This window comes from Tachypleus tridentatus, chromosome 12, assembly GCF_004210375.1.
Source record: "Tachypleus tridentatus isolate NWPU-2018 chromosome 12, ASM421037v1, whole genome shotgun sequence".
Lineage (NCBI taxonomy): Eukaryota > Metazoa > Arthropoda > Merostomata > Xiphosura > Limulidae > Tachypleus > Tachypleus tridentatus.
The window spans coordinates 126,412,035-126,427,460 of NC_134836.1; the positions used below are offsets into that span (position 1 = coordinate 126,412,035).

Here is a 15,426-nt window from a genome sequence, read left to right on the forward strand (position 1 = left end):
AGATATAGTAGAGACAGGACTTACAGTAGATATAATAGAGAAGGACGTACAGTAGATATAGTAGAGAAGGACGTACAGTAGATATAGTAGAGACAGGACTTACAGTAGATATAGTAGAGATAGGACTTACAGTAGATATGGTACAGACAGGAATTACAGTAGATATGGTGCAGACAGGACTTTCAGTAGATATAGTAGAGACAGGACTTACAGTAGATATTGTAGAGACAGGACTTACAGTAGATATAGTAGAGACAGGACTTACAGTAGATATTGTAGAGACAGGACTTACAGTAGATATTGTAGAGACAGGACTTACAGTAGATATATTAGAGACAGGACTTACAGTAGATATAGTAGAGACAAGACTTACAGTAGATATAGTAGAGACAGGACTTACAGTAGATATAGTACAGACAGGCCTTACAGTAGATATAGTAGAGACAGGACTTACAGTAGATATAGTACAGACAGGACTTACAGTAGATATTGTAGAGACAGGACGTACAGTAGATATAGTACAGACAGGACTTACAGTAGATATAGTAGAGACAGGACGTACAGTAGATATTGTAGAGACAGGACGTACAGTAGGTATAGTAGAGACAGGACGTACAGTAGATATTGTAGAGACAGGACGTACAGTAGATATTGTAGAGACAGGACGTACAGTAGATATAGTAGAGACAGGACTTGCAGTAGCTATTGTAAAGACAGGACTTGCAGTAGATATAGTAGAGACAGGACTTACAGTAGATATAGTAGAGACAGGACTTACAGTAGATATTGTAGAGACAGGACTTACAGTAGATATTGTAGAGACAGGACTTACAGTAGATATAGTAGAGACAGGACTTACAGTAGATATAGTGCAGACAGGACTTACAGTAGATATTGTAGAGACAGGACGTACAGTAGATATAGTAGAGAAGGACGTACAGTAGATATAGTAGAGACAGGACTTACAGTAGATATAGTACAGACAGGACTTACAGTAGATATAGTACAGACAGGACTTACAGTAGATATAGTACAGACAGGACTTACAGTAGATGTAGTACAGACAGGACTTACAGTAGATGTAGTAGAGACAGGACTTACAGTAGATGTAGTAGAGACAGGACTTACAGAAGATATAGTACAGACAGGACTTACAGTAGATATAGTATAGACAGGACTTACAGTAGATATAGTAGAGACAGGACTTAAAGTAGATATTGTAGAGACAGGACTTACAGTAGATATAGTACAGACAGGACGTACAGTAGATATAGTAGAGAAGGACGTACAGTAGATATAGTAGAGACAGGACTTACAGTAGATATTGTAGAGACAGGACTTACAGTAGATATAGTAGAGACAGGACTTACAGTAGATATAGTAGAGACAGGACTTACAGTAGATATAGTAGAGACAGGACTTACAGTAGATATTGTAGAGACAGGACTTAAAGTAGATATAGTATAGACAGGACTTACAGTAGATATAGTAGAGACAGGACTTACAGTAGATATTGTAGAGACAGGATTTACAGTAGATATAGTACAGACAGGACTTACAGTTGATATAGTAGAGAAGGACGTACAGTAGATATAGTAGAGACAGGACTTACAGTAGATATAGTACAGACAGGACTTACAGTAGATATAGTAGAGACAGGACTTACAGTAGATATAGTACAGACAGGACTTACAGTAGATATAGTACAGACAGGACTTACAGTAGATGTAGTACAGACAGGACTTACAGTAGATGTAGTACAGACAGGACTTACGGTAGATGTAGTAGAGACAGGACTTACAGTAGATATAGTACAGACAGGACTTACAGTAGATATAGTACAGACAGGACTTACAGTAGATATAGTAGAGAGAGGACTTACAGTAGATATAGTAGAGAGAGGACTTACAGTAGATATTGTAGAGACAGAACGTACAGTAGATATAGTAGAGAAGGACGTACAGTAGATATAGTAGAGACAGGACTTACAGTAGATATTGTAGAGACAGGACTTACAGTAGATATAGTACAGACAGGACATACAGTAGATATAGTAGAGACAGGACTTACAGTAGATATTGTAGAGACAGGATTTACAGTAGATATTGTAGAGACAGGACTTACAGTAGATATTGTAGAGACAGGACTTACAGTAGATATAGTACAGACAGGACTTACAGTAGATATAGTATAGACAGGACTTACAGTAGATATTGTAGAGACAGGACTTACAGTAGATATAGTAGAGACAGGACTTACAGTAGATATAGTAGAGACAGGACTTACAGTAGATATATTAGAGACAGGATTTACAGTAGATATTGTAGAGACAGGACTTACAGTAGATATAGTAGAGACAGGACTTACAGTAGATATAGTAGAGACAGGACTTACAGTAGATATTGTAGAGACAGGACTTAAAGTAGATATAGTATAGACAGGACTTACAGTAGATATAGTAGAGACAGGACTTACAGTAGATATTGTAGAGACAGGACTTACAGTAGATATAGTAGAGACAGGACTTACAGTAGATATAGTAGAGACAGGACTTACAGTAGATATTGTAGAGACAGGACTTAAAGTAGATATAGTATAGACAGGACTTACAGTAGATATAGTAGAGACAGGACTTACAGTAGATATTGTAGAGACAGGACTTACAGTAGATATAGTACAGACAGGACTTACAGTAGATATAGTAGAGACAGGACGTACAGTAGATATAGTAGAGAAGGACTTACAGTAGATATAGTAGAGACAGGACTTACAGTAGATATTGTAGAGACAGGACTTACAGTAGATATAGTAGAGACAGGACTTACAGTAGATATAGTAGAGACAGGACTTACAGTAGATATAGTAGAGACAGGACTTACAGTAGATATAGTACAGACAGGACTTACAGTAGATATTGTAGAGACAGGACTTACAGTAGATATTGTAGAGACAGGACTTACAGTAGATATAGTACAGACAGGACTTACAGTAGATATAGTACAGACAGGACTTACAGTAGATATAGTAGAGACAGGACGTTCAGTAGATATAGTAGAGACAGGACTTACAGTAGATATTGTAGAGACAGGACTTACAGTAGATATTGTAGAGACAGGACTTACAGTAGATATAGTACAGACAGGACTTACAGTAGATATAGTAGAGACAGGACGTACAGTAGATATAGTAGAGAAGGACGTACAGTAGATATAGTAGAGACAGGACTTACAGTAGATATTGTAGAGACAGGACTTACAGTAGATATTGTAGAGACAGGACTTACAACTAGAATACGTAAACAAACTCTCATAATCTTGCTAACTTGCCAAGTTATCAAATGGTAGAGAAAGAAAAACTCTAGCAGAAATTAATATCCAGTTACAATTAGACTGATGTTTATTATTAGAATAGCAAATCCAGCAAAATATTAGTTAGTAAATCGAATCCTTATCTAATCCATCTACAATAATGGACAGTAAAATTAACCCTAACAACAACCTTATCTAATCCATCTACAATAATGGACAGTAAATTAACCCTAACAACAATCTTATCTAATCCATCTACAATAATGGACAGTAAGGTTAACCCTAACAACAACCTTATTTAATCTAAATACAATAATGGATCGTAAAATTAACCCTAACAACAACTTTATCTAATCCATCTACAATAATGAACAGTAAGATTAACCCTAACAACAACCTTATCTAATCCATCTACAATAATGGACAGTAAGATAAACACTAACAACAACCTTATCTAATCCATCTACAATAATGGACAGTAAGATTAACCCTAACAACAACCATATTTAATCTAACTACAATAATTGATAGTAAAATTAACCCTAACAACAACTTTATCTAATCCATCTACAATAATGAACAGTAAGATTAACCCTAACAACAACCTTATCTAATCCATCTACAATAATGGACAGTAAGATTAACCCTGACAACAACCTTATCTAATCCATCTACAATAATGGACAGTAAAATTAACACTAACAACAACCTTATCTTATCCACCTACAATAATGGACAGTAAGATTAAACTTAACCCTAACAACAACCTTATCTAATCCATCTACAATAATGGATAGTAAGATTAACCCTAACAACAACCTTATCTAATCCATCTACAATAATGGACAGTAAAATTAACCCTAACAACAACCTTATCTAATCCATCTACAATAATGGACAGTAAAATTAACCCTAACAACAACCTTATCTAATCCATCTACAATAATGGACAGTAAGATTAACCCTAACAACAACCTTATCTAATCCATCTACAATAATGGACAGTAAGATTAACCCTAACAACAACCTTATTTAATCTAACTACAATAATGGACAGTAAGATTAACCCTAACAGCAACCTTATTTAATCTAGCTACAATAATGGACAGTGAGATTAACCCTAACAACAACCTTATTTAATCTAGCTACAATAATGGACAGTAAGACTAATTTTTTATTAACATACTCGACAGCAAGGTCTAACCTGCAATAACTGTTAATCCCGTGACAATAATCCCAGTTTCGTCCTTTGTAATTACCCATATAATCAACCTCGATTTAAACAAATATTTATCACTGATCTAGTGATATATTAAAATAACACATATTTTACCATTTGAATAATATTCGGTAAAAAGTCCAATTTTTACATGAAACTGGCTATTCAAAGGAAAGGTTATCGCTGCACATGCTTATCGACAGCCCATCTATTTGATGGAATAGAGGGGGAAACCTCGTAAAAATTATTTAGTTTTTACTATTCTTTCATCAGTTGATAGTTTTAAGTAGTTTCGAGTGACGCAGCACTATACGAGTGACAGTAGTTTTTATATGGAATAATTTATGTACACTGAGCAATGTTAAAACTTGTTTATTTCCTTTGGGGAGTGTGTAGTGGTTTATTGATTGATTGTTTAGAACACAGCTACAAAATGGGCTATCTGTGCTCTGCCCACCATGAGTATCGAAACCCGGTTTCTAACAGTGCGAGTCTGCAGGTATATTGCTGTGCCACTGGGGGAAACGTGTAATAATAAACTATTATAAGTGCGCGAATTAATTTTATGGCTGCACAATTCGTGCGTAGCTGTGTGTAAAAAAAGGCTTAGCCACACAATTAAACACCAAAATATTATCGTGAATATCTTGAGGGGTTAGGCAACTTTATAAATATGATAAGTCATCGGAAAAAAAACACTTCTACTTTTTACCCATTATTAACCTTCTTCTGTGTATTACTGGCTGTTTTGACTGTTTTAGGAACCTCTTATGTCTTTACCATTCTAACCAATTGTCACTAAACAGCAAAGCCACTGGCTCTAATTTTCAACTGCTGACCAGAGGAAAAGAACAGATTCTCAGCGCTCATCCCCAACTCTTGATCTGTCTTTTATCAACGAATAATGGGATTGACCACAAATTACAACGCCTCTAGGAATGAGAAAGCGATCATGTTTTACGTCGGGTTACGATCCCGTAACCCGCAGACTGTGAGTCGAGTGCTCTAATCAACAGGCGATACAACTACTATTCGCTAACGCCAACAAGCGTAATTACAGAGTCCGATAACACACCGATAAAAGCTAATTTCACAAAATGAAGTGAAGGGGATTTCTTGCAATCCATATAATTATTGTTCTTCGTCCACTTCTCTAACATTACGTTTGTGATGTCATATTTAAACTCCGATTTATTCGACACCATAATTTTTTTATTTTACAGCAACAGCTAACAACCTCATTAAGCCACTTCCGAACGCCTCTTCAGACTCAGACCTGTCTAGGTACCGGTCACAGCATCAGCGGGCTCGGTCACCGTCTCTGAGTAACATGATTTCTGAGAATAACGCCAAACAAAAAGAAAACAGCCACTCTTCGACAACGTCCAAGTTCCTGAAAGAGATGCAGGCCCACAGTAAACACCATGTTGGAGAAAAAGTTGCGCAGGTGAGGTTATTCCTCCGTTCATTTTTCTGTGGTTTGGGATGCAGTTCCCTGTTTTCAGAAGACAGACATAGTTCGCTGTGTAAATATCGGATGCTGATTATTCTGTTATACATAATGTGTAAACCTGAACCTTAATATTAACGTAATGTGTGCAAACTAACGATTATTAACGTATTGCACGTGATGTATAAAAATCAGCCGTTGTTATTAATGTGGTATATGAGAGTTAACCCTTATTATTACTGAGTTGTACGTAATGTCTGAAACCTAACCTTCAACGTGTTTTAAATAGTATATGGAAACTAACCTTTACTATCGGCGTGTTGTACGTTAACCCTTAAAAATAAGAAGGTTTGATAATGTTTTTTTCTTTAAATTATTTCTTTTAACCGCGAAAACAATTCTTAAAAAAAAAAAGAAGTCCTTAGTCTTCTTAGGCTTAAAGTTCGCCTAACGTGAATTGTTTGAAATATTCATAGCATACACTTTCCTGCTTTAGAGTAGTTATTGATCTTTTTACGATGTCTTCCTTTTGTTTTGTAGAAAAATAACTGATATTGTTTATTACTGAGATACACAGCTAATGTAGTTCTCTTCCAAACGTTCGTTACTCTAGTTAGAAATATCTCTGTTTGTGAGGAATGTTGACTCTTTTCTCTAGAAATAAGAAACATTTTTAATATATTAAAATGTTGTTTCTTTTCATTTACGTTCATCGATAAAATATCTAAGCTACAACATCGAGCCCAGGTTTGAGTTGTTGCAGTGGTTGAGAAGTGTTTTCACATGTTGGTTTGAGTTGTTGTGGAAGTGTAAGTTTCAGGAGGTAACAACTGTTGTTGTTTCTTTTTGAATCAAACATATTAACATTGTTTTATGTAAAGTAAAGTAACATATTGTTGCTGAAGGTAGGATGTCCACCATGGAGTCCTCCGTTTGGAAGACTAGCTATCCATTCTTCTCTGTTCTTCCAGTTCCTGATTTAAACTTCTACTTCCATCAGTGTAAACGAGCCTTCACTTCTTTCTCGCATTACTTTCTTCGATTTTATTTTCAGAAACTCCACCAGTCTTCCCTCAAACCTAAGTACATAGCCAAAGAAAAGGAACTTAAATACGTGTCAGAACCACACGAGACTGGAGTAACATGTGCTTGTAAAAACGTATTTTAATATTTATATTTACATTTCTTCTTTGTGAACATATTTAACTGCCCGTTTTTCAAAGTACTGCAAAATAATTACGTTTATTCTTCAATGGTCAAAACACAAATAAAGATAATTGTGTGTTTAATGGCATTTAAATTTACCTTTTAACGGTTTTCCATTGGTTATAATCGATAGGACCGTGTTATAATAATATCCAATCTATAATAAGAAGAGTTGATATTGTATCAGCACTAATTTTTAATTGAGTTGTACATTCTTTGTTGATTATCGGCCTTAAACACTCCTCCATGCATTCGTTTTGAACTTAAGCGTTATCAATAGGTGGCGCTTCTAAATACTACCCAAATAACAGTAATTTTTATTTAAATTAATTAACGCATTAGTCTTGATACTTAAGATACATTTATTTATTGCAGATTTAGGCTTAACAATAACAGACGAATCCTTTTTATTTAATATTGTTTTTAGATTATTTAGAAACAACAGTAACAAGCGTTTCCCCACAACCACTTAGATTTATACATTATCTAAGGTTTATAGCATAAACACCCTATTAGTTAGTAGTTTGTTTGTTTTTGCTTTGTCCGACTTCGTTTTTTTGTTTAAGCTGTCGGATAAAAAAGTACAATCAACGAGATTTTGATGTTTAGGCTTAGTGTGTTAGGTCTAAAGTGCTGCACAAAATATTATGAAATCTTGACTTAACTTATTTCTTTTAGACTTTGTGAGAAACATAGCTTTGTTAGTAGCGTCGGTATAGAAATCATGTCATGTCACTAATAATACAAGCTTTATGTAAATTTATAAAAATACTCAAAATGAAGAATGCATTAAATGGCCAGTTTTTTACGTCCCAATGTGTTGAATGCGCACAATCATGTTTGTCAAAAGACAAAAATAAACATTCAGCGATCTACTGACAACCTAAATAAGCACGTGTTTACCAAACCCTTTGAACACTGATAAGTAATTTAGTTATTAAAAAAATAACTTGTGCACTGCATGTACTTCCGCGAGGTCTTCGAAAGTGTTCGGTTTCAACAGAAAACAAAACCAAAATTAAAAGCAATAAGTCTTTTTATTTTTTGCTTTTGAAGTCCGTATGTCATACTGTGTTGTGACCTAAATAATGCGTAATTTGTCTAGATGGCATGTGCACGTGTTACCGATGTCACGACAGTGTAGATTGCAGCATTAAATGCCTCTTAGGTAACGTTATTTTAGGGTCTACTGAATGACAGGAAATACACCATCGTGTTGTACTGCAAGTGGTTAAAACAGGTCATAACATATACATATATTTGTACGTAAGACTTAATATTTATCTCTTTAAAGGTTGACATCAAACTAGTTTGGATTAAAAGGAAATTACGTTTCTTTTGTGTTTCTTTTTACATCTGTTCGGCCTTAATTACTGCTGCACAGAATGATGCGGTTTAATTATATTTATTTATCAAAAACATAACATTACGTTATTCGTGATGACGAGAAACCCACTTGAATTAAAAATGTATCTCAAGACGGCTGGTATGGGTATTACTACTTTTACTGATAAAGCAAAGAACAACGTTTCGGCCTTCTTAGGTCATATTCAGGTTATTTTCTGTTTTATTAGTAAAACTTGCCATACCAGCCGTCCTGAGATACACATGACATTACTTAACCGTATTTTGTATCCAGAACATTAAATACACACATTATCTCTTCTGCAAAAAATATTTATAAGAACATCTGAGTGGATAAGTGAGTGTATAATAACATATCCGTTACTACACTATATCTGCTGTATTCACCCTCGACGAGGCCTTGAAACACTTTAACATTAGTGTCGCTATAAAACATAAAGTAAGTAAACTTTGTTTCTTTAGGAATATTGAAACAATATAAATCTTTACTTACAGAAATTTCACACAGTTTGAATGTGGATCTTTTGCGACAAAATTCGAATATGTGAATACTGTAGTAATTATTTTATTAGATATAACTTCCATTGTCTTAGTTATATGTATTTTACTAACCGAATTTGAAATGCTTAAATTAGATTTACTTACTTTGTGCGTCGTATTATTTACCAAACTACACAAATCCATGTGTGCCCCTATTCCAAAAGACATCTACTTATTAAAGCAATGATGAATTTACCAAACTTATATGTAGGTGATTCCAGATTCCAAGTATAGTCCATGCGTGTAATAAACAGGAGAATTTTAACGAGTACAGTGCAATAGTTTATCGACTAACAGTTAACAACAGCGTCGTGATCACAGTTGTGCACGGAGGAACTTAATCGATTATTTTACTATAGAGAGAGGACGTAATACCAACTCAGATTCCGAGGTCTGGGCTCTGATGGATTGCATCACTAAGGTATGTTTTTTGAATTTTGAGCAATGGTACACAGGGGCTAGCCGTCTCTAATTTAATGGTGTAGACGAGAGATAAAGCAGTTAGTCATTGTCACCCACCGCCAAATCAATGCCCCCACGGCTGAAAAGACGAGCATGTTTGGTGCGACGGAGATTCGAACCCGCGACCCTCAGATTACAATTCGAGTGCCCTAACTATCTGGCAGAAGAAAATTACTAGAAAGTAACTGAAATGGGTTTTCTAATTTCTCCCTTGAGGTATTGTTTGTTTTTTGAATTTTGCGAAAAGCTACACGAGGGCTATTTGCATTAGCTGTCCCTAATTTAGTAGTGTAAGGCTAGAGGAAAGGCAGCAAGTCATCACTACCCACCGCCAACTCTTGGACTACTATTTTACCAACGAATTGTGGGATTGATCGTAACATTATAACCGGGTTTCGATACCGTGGTGGGCGGAGTACAGATAGCCCCTCGTGCAGCTTTGTGATTAATTACGAACAAACACTGGACCACAAAAGATACAGATCACAATAGTTACATTAATATTTTACTAACAATAATGAAGTGGCCTTCCTTTCATTCATCAACATAACCGTGTTGTTCGTATGACCCTACAAAATAAATAAAATACAGAGATACAACACAAGACTGCAAACTTTGATACATATGTTTCAATGTCGAAAAGATGGCGTTGTTCTACTGGTTCTATAGCTGGTATAGACCAAAGTGCGTGTGTTTTTGTTATTTACTGTACGAACAGGGGAGAGAGACATTGTCCTTTAGGCAACTGATGAATACAAATAAATCTAGTATTAGAGTAAAGATATGCTTAGGATGGAGGAACACAATACTAATATACTGACTGGAACAAAATTTATCATAAACCTCAGGCATAGAAGTAAAGTTCTGTGTAAAACGTTACGCGTAGAATTACAGACCGGTGTAAAACGTTACGCGTAGAATTACAGACCGGTGTAAAACGTTACGCGTAGAATTACAGACCGGTGTAAACGTTTAGGCATAGAATTATACTCCGGTGTAAAACTTTAGGCAAAGAATTATAGTCTGGTATAAAACTTTAGGCATAGAATTATACTCTGGTGTAAAATTTAGTAATAGAATTATAGTCCAGTGTAAAACTTTAGGCACAGAGTTATAGTCTGGTGTAAAACTTTAGGAAAAGAATTATAGACCAGTGTAAAACTTTAGGCACAGATTTATAGTCCGGTGTAAAATTTAGGAACAGAGTTATAGTCCAGTGTAAAACTTTAGGCAGAGAATTATAGTCTGATGTAAAAATTTAGACGCAGAGTTGTAGTCCTGTCTCAAACTTTAACTTTACTTTGGTGTGACTGTTTATCGTAGATCAATATGAGTGATATTATGTTGTAACGTGTAGAATATTATAGTTCATCCTATAGCTTCCAGCATATAACAATGTTCGTATCCCGTAGATTCACAAATATAAGATTATATTTTTCTATTATATATGTAAATATTATAACTATCAGCTATAACCATTTAAAGGGTGCGCATGTTATGGTATTATTTCTGTAATAGGGTGCGCATATTATGGTATTATTTGTGTAATAAGGATGAGTTAATTAGTTGAACAATAAGGATGAGTTAATCAGTTGAACAATAAGGACGAGTTGATCAGTTGAACAATAAGGACGAGTTGATCAGTTGAACAATAAGGACGAGTTAATCAGTTGAACAATAAGGACGAGTTAATCAGTTGAACAATAAGGACGAGTTGATCAGTTGAACAATAAGGACGAGTTAATCAGTTGAACACTTACAAATAATAAAATAAATAGCGAAGAATTTCTTTTCTTAGCACACCATGTTTTAATTTCAAAAAGAGCACGATCCACGTGCCTAATTATTTCTCAACACTTATTGCCATATCTTGGTCATTACTTTTAATTTCCTGGTAATTCTTTTTTTATGCGCTTAATAATTAATCTTTGTTGTCCTATCTTACACATTAGATAGAATAAATAGATTCAAACCGCAGCTAGCGTCAGTGTTGGATCAAACTATCAGAGAAAAAAAACAAAAGATTATAGAATGTGAATTGAGGGTACATTCACACAGGTAAAGAATCAAATACCTGTTTAAACAAGGATTGTTGACACAGAAAAATAACTTTTAAACAAGGACTGTTGACACAGAAAAATATCTTTTAAACAAGGACTGTTGACACAGAAAAATATCTTTTAAACAAGGACTGTTGACACAGAAAAATAACTTTTAAACAAGGACTGTTGACACATACACAAATATCTGTTTAAAGATGATTTGTTGACGCATACACAAATATCTGTAAACAAGGATTATTGACACACAAAAATATATGGTAATGAACTTCATTATTAAAGGTTTAACGATATGGTATTTGTTCTTTTCATAGAAAACCCACGCTGGTACAGCGGTAAGTCTATGGATTTACAATGCTAAAATCATGGGTTAGATTTCCCCTGGTGGACTCGGCAGATAGCCCCATGTGTCTTTGTTATAAGGAAAAATACACACAGAGATATAATAGAATATAATAGAAGATAACAAGTGATTAAACATCGCGATAATAATTACTTGTTGATTTATCACTGACGTAAAATAAAGTCGTTCATGTGCCATTTGTAATGTTTATTTGTTTTTAATCGTAAAGCTACATAATGGGCTATCTGTGCTATACCTACTACAGGTATCGAAACTTGGTTTTTATCGTTATAAACCTGCAAACTAACCGGTGAGTCATTGGGGATTATGATATTTGTAATACCGTTGATAATTCGTGTTTTCACTTCACAAGGTGTGGTTATAAAGTTCTATGACTTCACTTTTATTTCGAAGAATAATGTACATACATCAGTGTTATGTGCTATCACCTTCAAAGTAACTTCCCTGAGCTGATACACACGTGTTCCAAAGTTCCTGCCATTTTCAGAATCAATGCTGGAAGTCTTCAGCTTTTATGTAACTAAGTTTTGTTTTCACATTATTATGGAATGTCATCAAATCTCTTATAACTTAATTTTGGTTTTTGGGGACAGACAAAAATCACACGGGGCAAGATCGGGAGAATACGGGGGGTGTGGTATCAGAAGAATGTTTTTCTCTGGCAAAAATTCTTAAACAGATACAGCAGAGTGTGTGAAGGGGGGTTGTCATGGTGACCATTCTCCCACAGCTCGCGGCAGTTTATTCTAAAGTTTTCTTCAAGCGAAGTAAGACCTTTTTATAAAAGACCTGATTAACTGTTTTTCACTTTAGTGACCGTTTTATCAGTGGACGATGTCAACGGTCACCCGGTCATCTTTGACCGATTCCCGGCCATCTTGGAAGCGTTATATCTACTGATAAATGATATCCTTACTTAATCAGTCATCACCAAAGGCAGTTATTAACATTTAGAGGATTCCTTCTTTACCATTGTTCACACAAAACTTGGTGATGACATGTTGCTCTTCTTGTCTGTCCATTTTTATTACAACAGGGGCAACAGATATATCTGTCAAGAGATACGTCTGTCTAAACACGGGTATAAGGTTTGGTGAAACGGCTTGTTCGTAGAGTAGATCACTATTTGTACTTTGTACACACTTCAGTGAAGCTCACTGTTTCTGTACTGGCATCTGTAACAGAAGTCTTAGAATGTTTTGATCAGACCTCCTGTATCATACACCAGGTGGCGCTCAGTAAATATCTACCTCTGTCCACTTGCTCGTGTCACACACGGGACTTAGTAGCCATGCACCTCTGTCCACTTGCTCATGTCACACACGGGACTTAGTAGTCACGTTTCTCTATCCACTTACTGATGTCACACACGATCCATGGATTTTAATATCAACTTTCATTTGCTGGTACTACGCATGGATCTTAATAGCCACATCCTGCTGCTGCCACACTTAGAATTTAAGAGCTACGTATCTCTGTCCACGCCCGTCAGTTGTACGGGGACATGCTGCGGAAGTACAACACCAGAAACTGGTTATCAGTACTCTTGGTACAGATGGCCCATTGTGTACCTTTGTACTTAACTTCAAACAAATATACGTACGTCCACTGTGTACGAATGTAGAACAGTTTTCAGCTGTCTTCAAGCTGAACGATATTTTTATCTCTAAATTTTTAATAATTCCAGAGAGGTAAATGTTGCCCTTTTTTCAGGCACTTCGAAACTTGTCAGTAAATTGATAGCCAAGTGTAGTTGGGCGATATCTTCTCCTATTTAATTCATTGTTCTCTAACCTAACAAAATAAAACTGTATTGATAAAAGTCAGTAAGTTTTTTTTTTTATGATGTGTTTTTGACATGCAGAAGCAGGCCTGTCTTCCTTATTAGATGTTTCGATTTAGCAGAACTTAATGTACAAGTTCTAGGAGGCGTAGGGCTCGCGTCAACTACATCTGTGGTGCCACCGGCCTTAGATTGATCTAGGTAGATAACAGAAGATCTGCAGACTCTGGAATAGCTCGTGAGGTTCTTAAGGTATGAGTACTAGCTTTACCTGGTGATGAAAAACGTCCAGGAACTCGAAGCTGGAAATTTGTTGTACTGGGTTAGCGTGTTTTGGCAGCTGTGATAACGTTTACAAGTAAAGGGTTTTCCACACTTTAAACTTCATTCGGTAGTAAATAACCCTCTGTAAACTTACTGAATTATTCTAGTCAAAACTAGATATGTCTAGTGAAGACGTAGAACGTTTAAGGAAGTCGTTCCGAGATGTGATTAACAGACGTTCAGCGGATGAATTTGACCTTTAATTTACGAACAGCGAGGAACGGGACTGGAAGTGTGAAAATGGGTGTACCATCTTGAAACATGTGAAACAATTGACCACAGCGCTTCAGTTAAAGAGTGCTAGCGGAGTCCAGTTGATTTACAAGATGAGGCAAGTATTTTGGAATCAGAAGACAAGATTCAAGATGTATTCCATAATAAACCTCAAGAGGATCCTCAAGGAACTTCTTTGGATCGGAAAGATGGCGGCGATGATGCTGATCGCGATAAAAAATCTACGAATCAACGTGATTGTGATAACAGGGTAAATAGAATCAACGTGATTGTGATAACAGGGTAGAAAGAATCAATGTGATTGTGATAACAGGGTAGAAAGAATCAACGTTATTGTGAGTACTATGTTGGGCACCATCAACGTGTTTAGTAGATGTAAGATGACATTTCGTGATGACCACACGACGTCTATTCGCGATGACTACATGACCTCTCAAAGGATGAGAAAAAGCGTTGTCACGTTGAATATGACGGAACAGTTTAGTGATAGTTCTAGCTTGAGAGACGAAATGACAACAATGTACCGGCAAAAAGACAGTTGTCTAGGAAGACCTCAGGTGTGTGAATATATACTGCCATCTAGTGGGCGTAATAGTTTAAAGTCGGTCAGATGGGTTAATAGTTTTTTTGTAGTTTTCTGGTCTGCGTGTGTGTTTTGTGTTTTTCGTATAGTAAAGCCACATCGGGCTATCTGTTGAGCCCATTCTGGTCTGTGGTCATCTGTTTAAGGTATAGAAAAATTAATAATTTAAGTCAATATGATATCAAGTTATTCCTGAGTTACTTGGTTTTTTATAATTTATATCCTGTGTTTCAAATAAGAAAGTTCCTGTTTGATTCTATGGCAGGGCGAACAGGAAGGCTAACAGTCATTACATGCTTTCTTCCTGTTTTTCCCTGATAAGGTAATTGTTAACTAATTAAATTTATACACTGAATCTGCTTAAAAAAACAGACATTTTAATTATGCAAAATGCCGCCGGTAACTCAGCAATAACCTAAAGAGGAATTGACACTGAAATATAAAGTGTTCCATAAGTCTGGGTCTACAGAGAGAATACACATTTGTAGTCTTAAAGCTCAACAAACAAATTTCTTATGTCAGTTGTAG

General features: G+C 35.7%; 1 protein-coding gene across 3 annotated transcripts in view; it reads left to right on the forward strand.

Moving 5' to 3' along the window:
• The window catches only part of LOC143234632 (voltage-gated inwardly rectifying potassium channel KCNH2-like), a 221,165-nt gene that overhangs the window by 147,201 nt on the left and 58,538 nt on the right, over positions 1 to 15,426 (forward strand). For all 3 annotated transcript variants that reach the window (XM_076472109.1, XM_076472110.1, XM_076472111.1), the window contains one exon: positions 5,751 to 5,974. In XM_076472109.1, the coding sequence (XP_076328224.1) occupies positions 5,751 to 5,974 (224 nt within the window). The remainder of the gene's footprint in view (positions 1 to 5,750; positions 5,975 to 15,426) is intronic.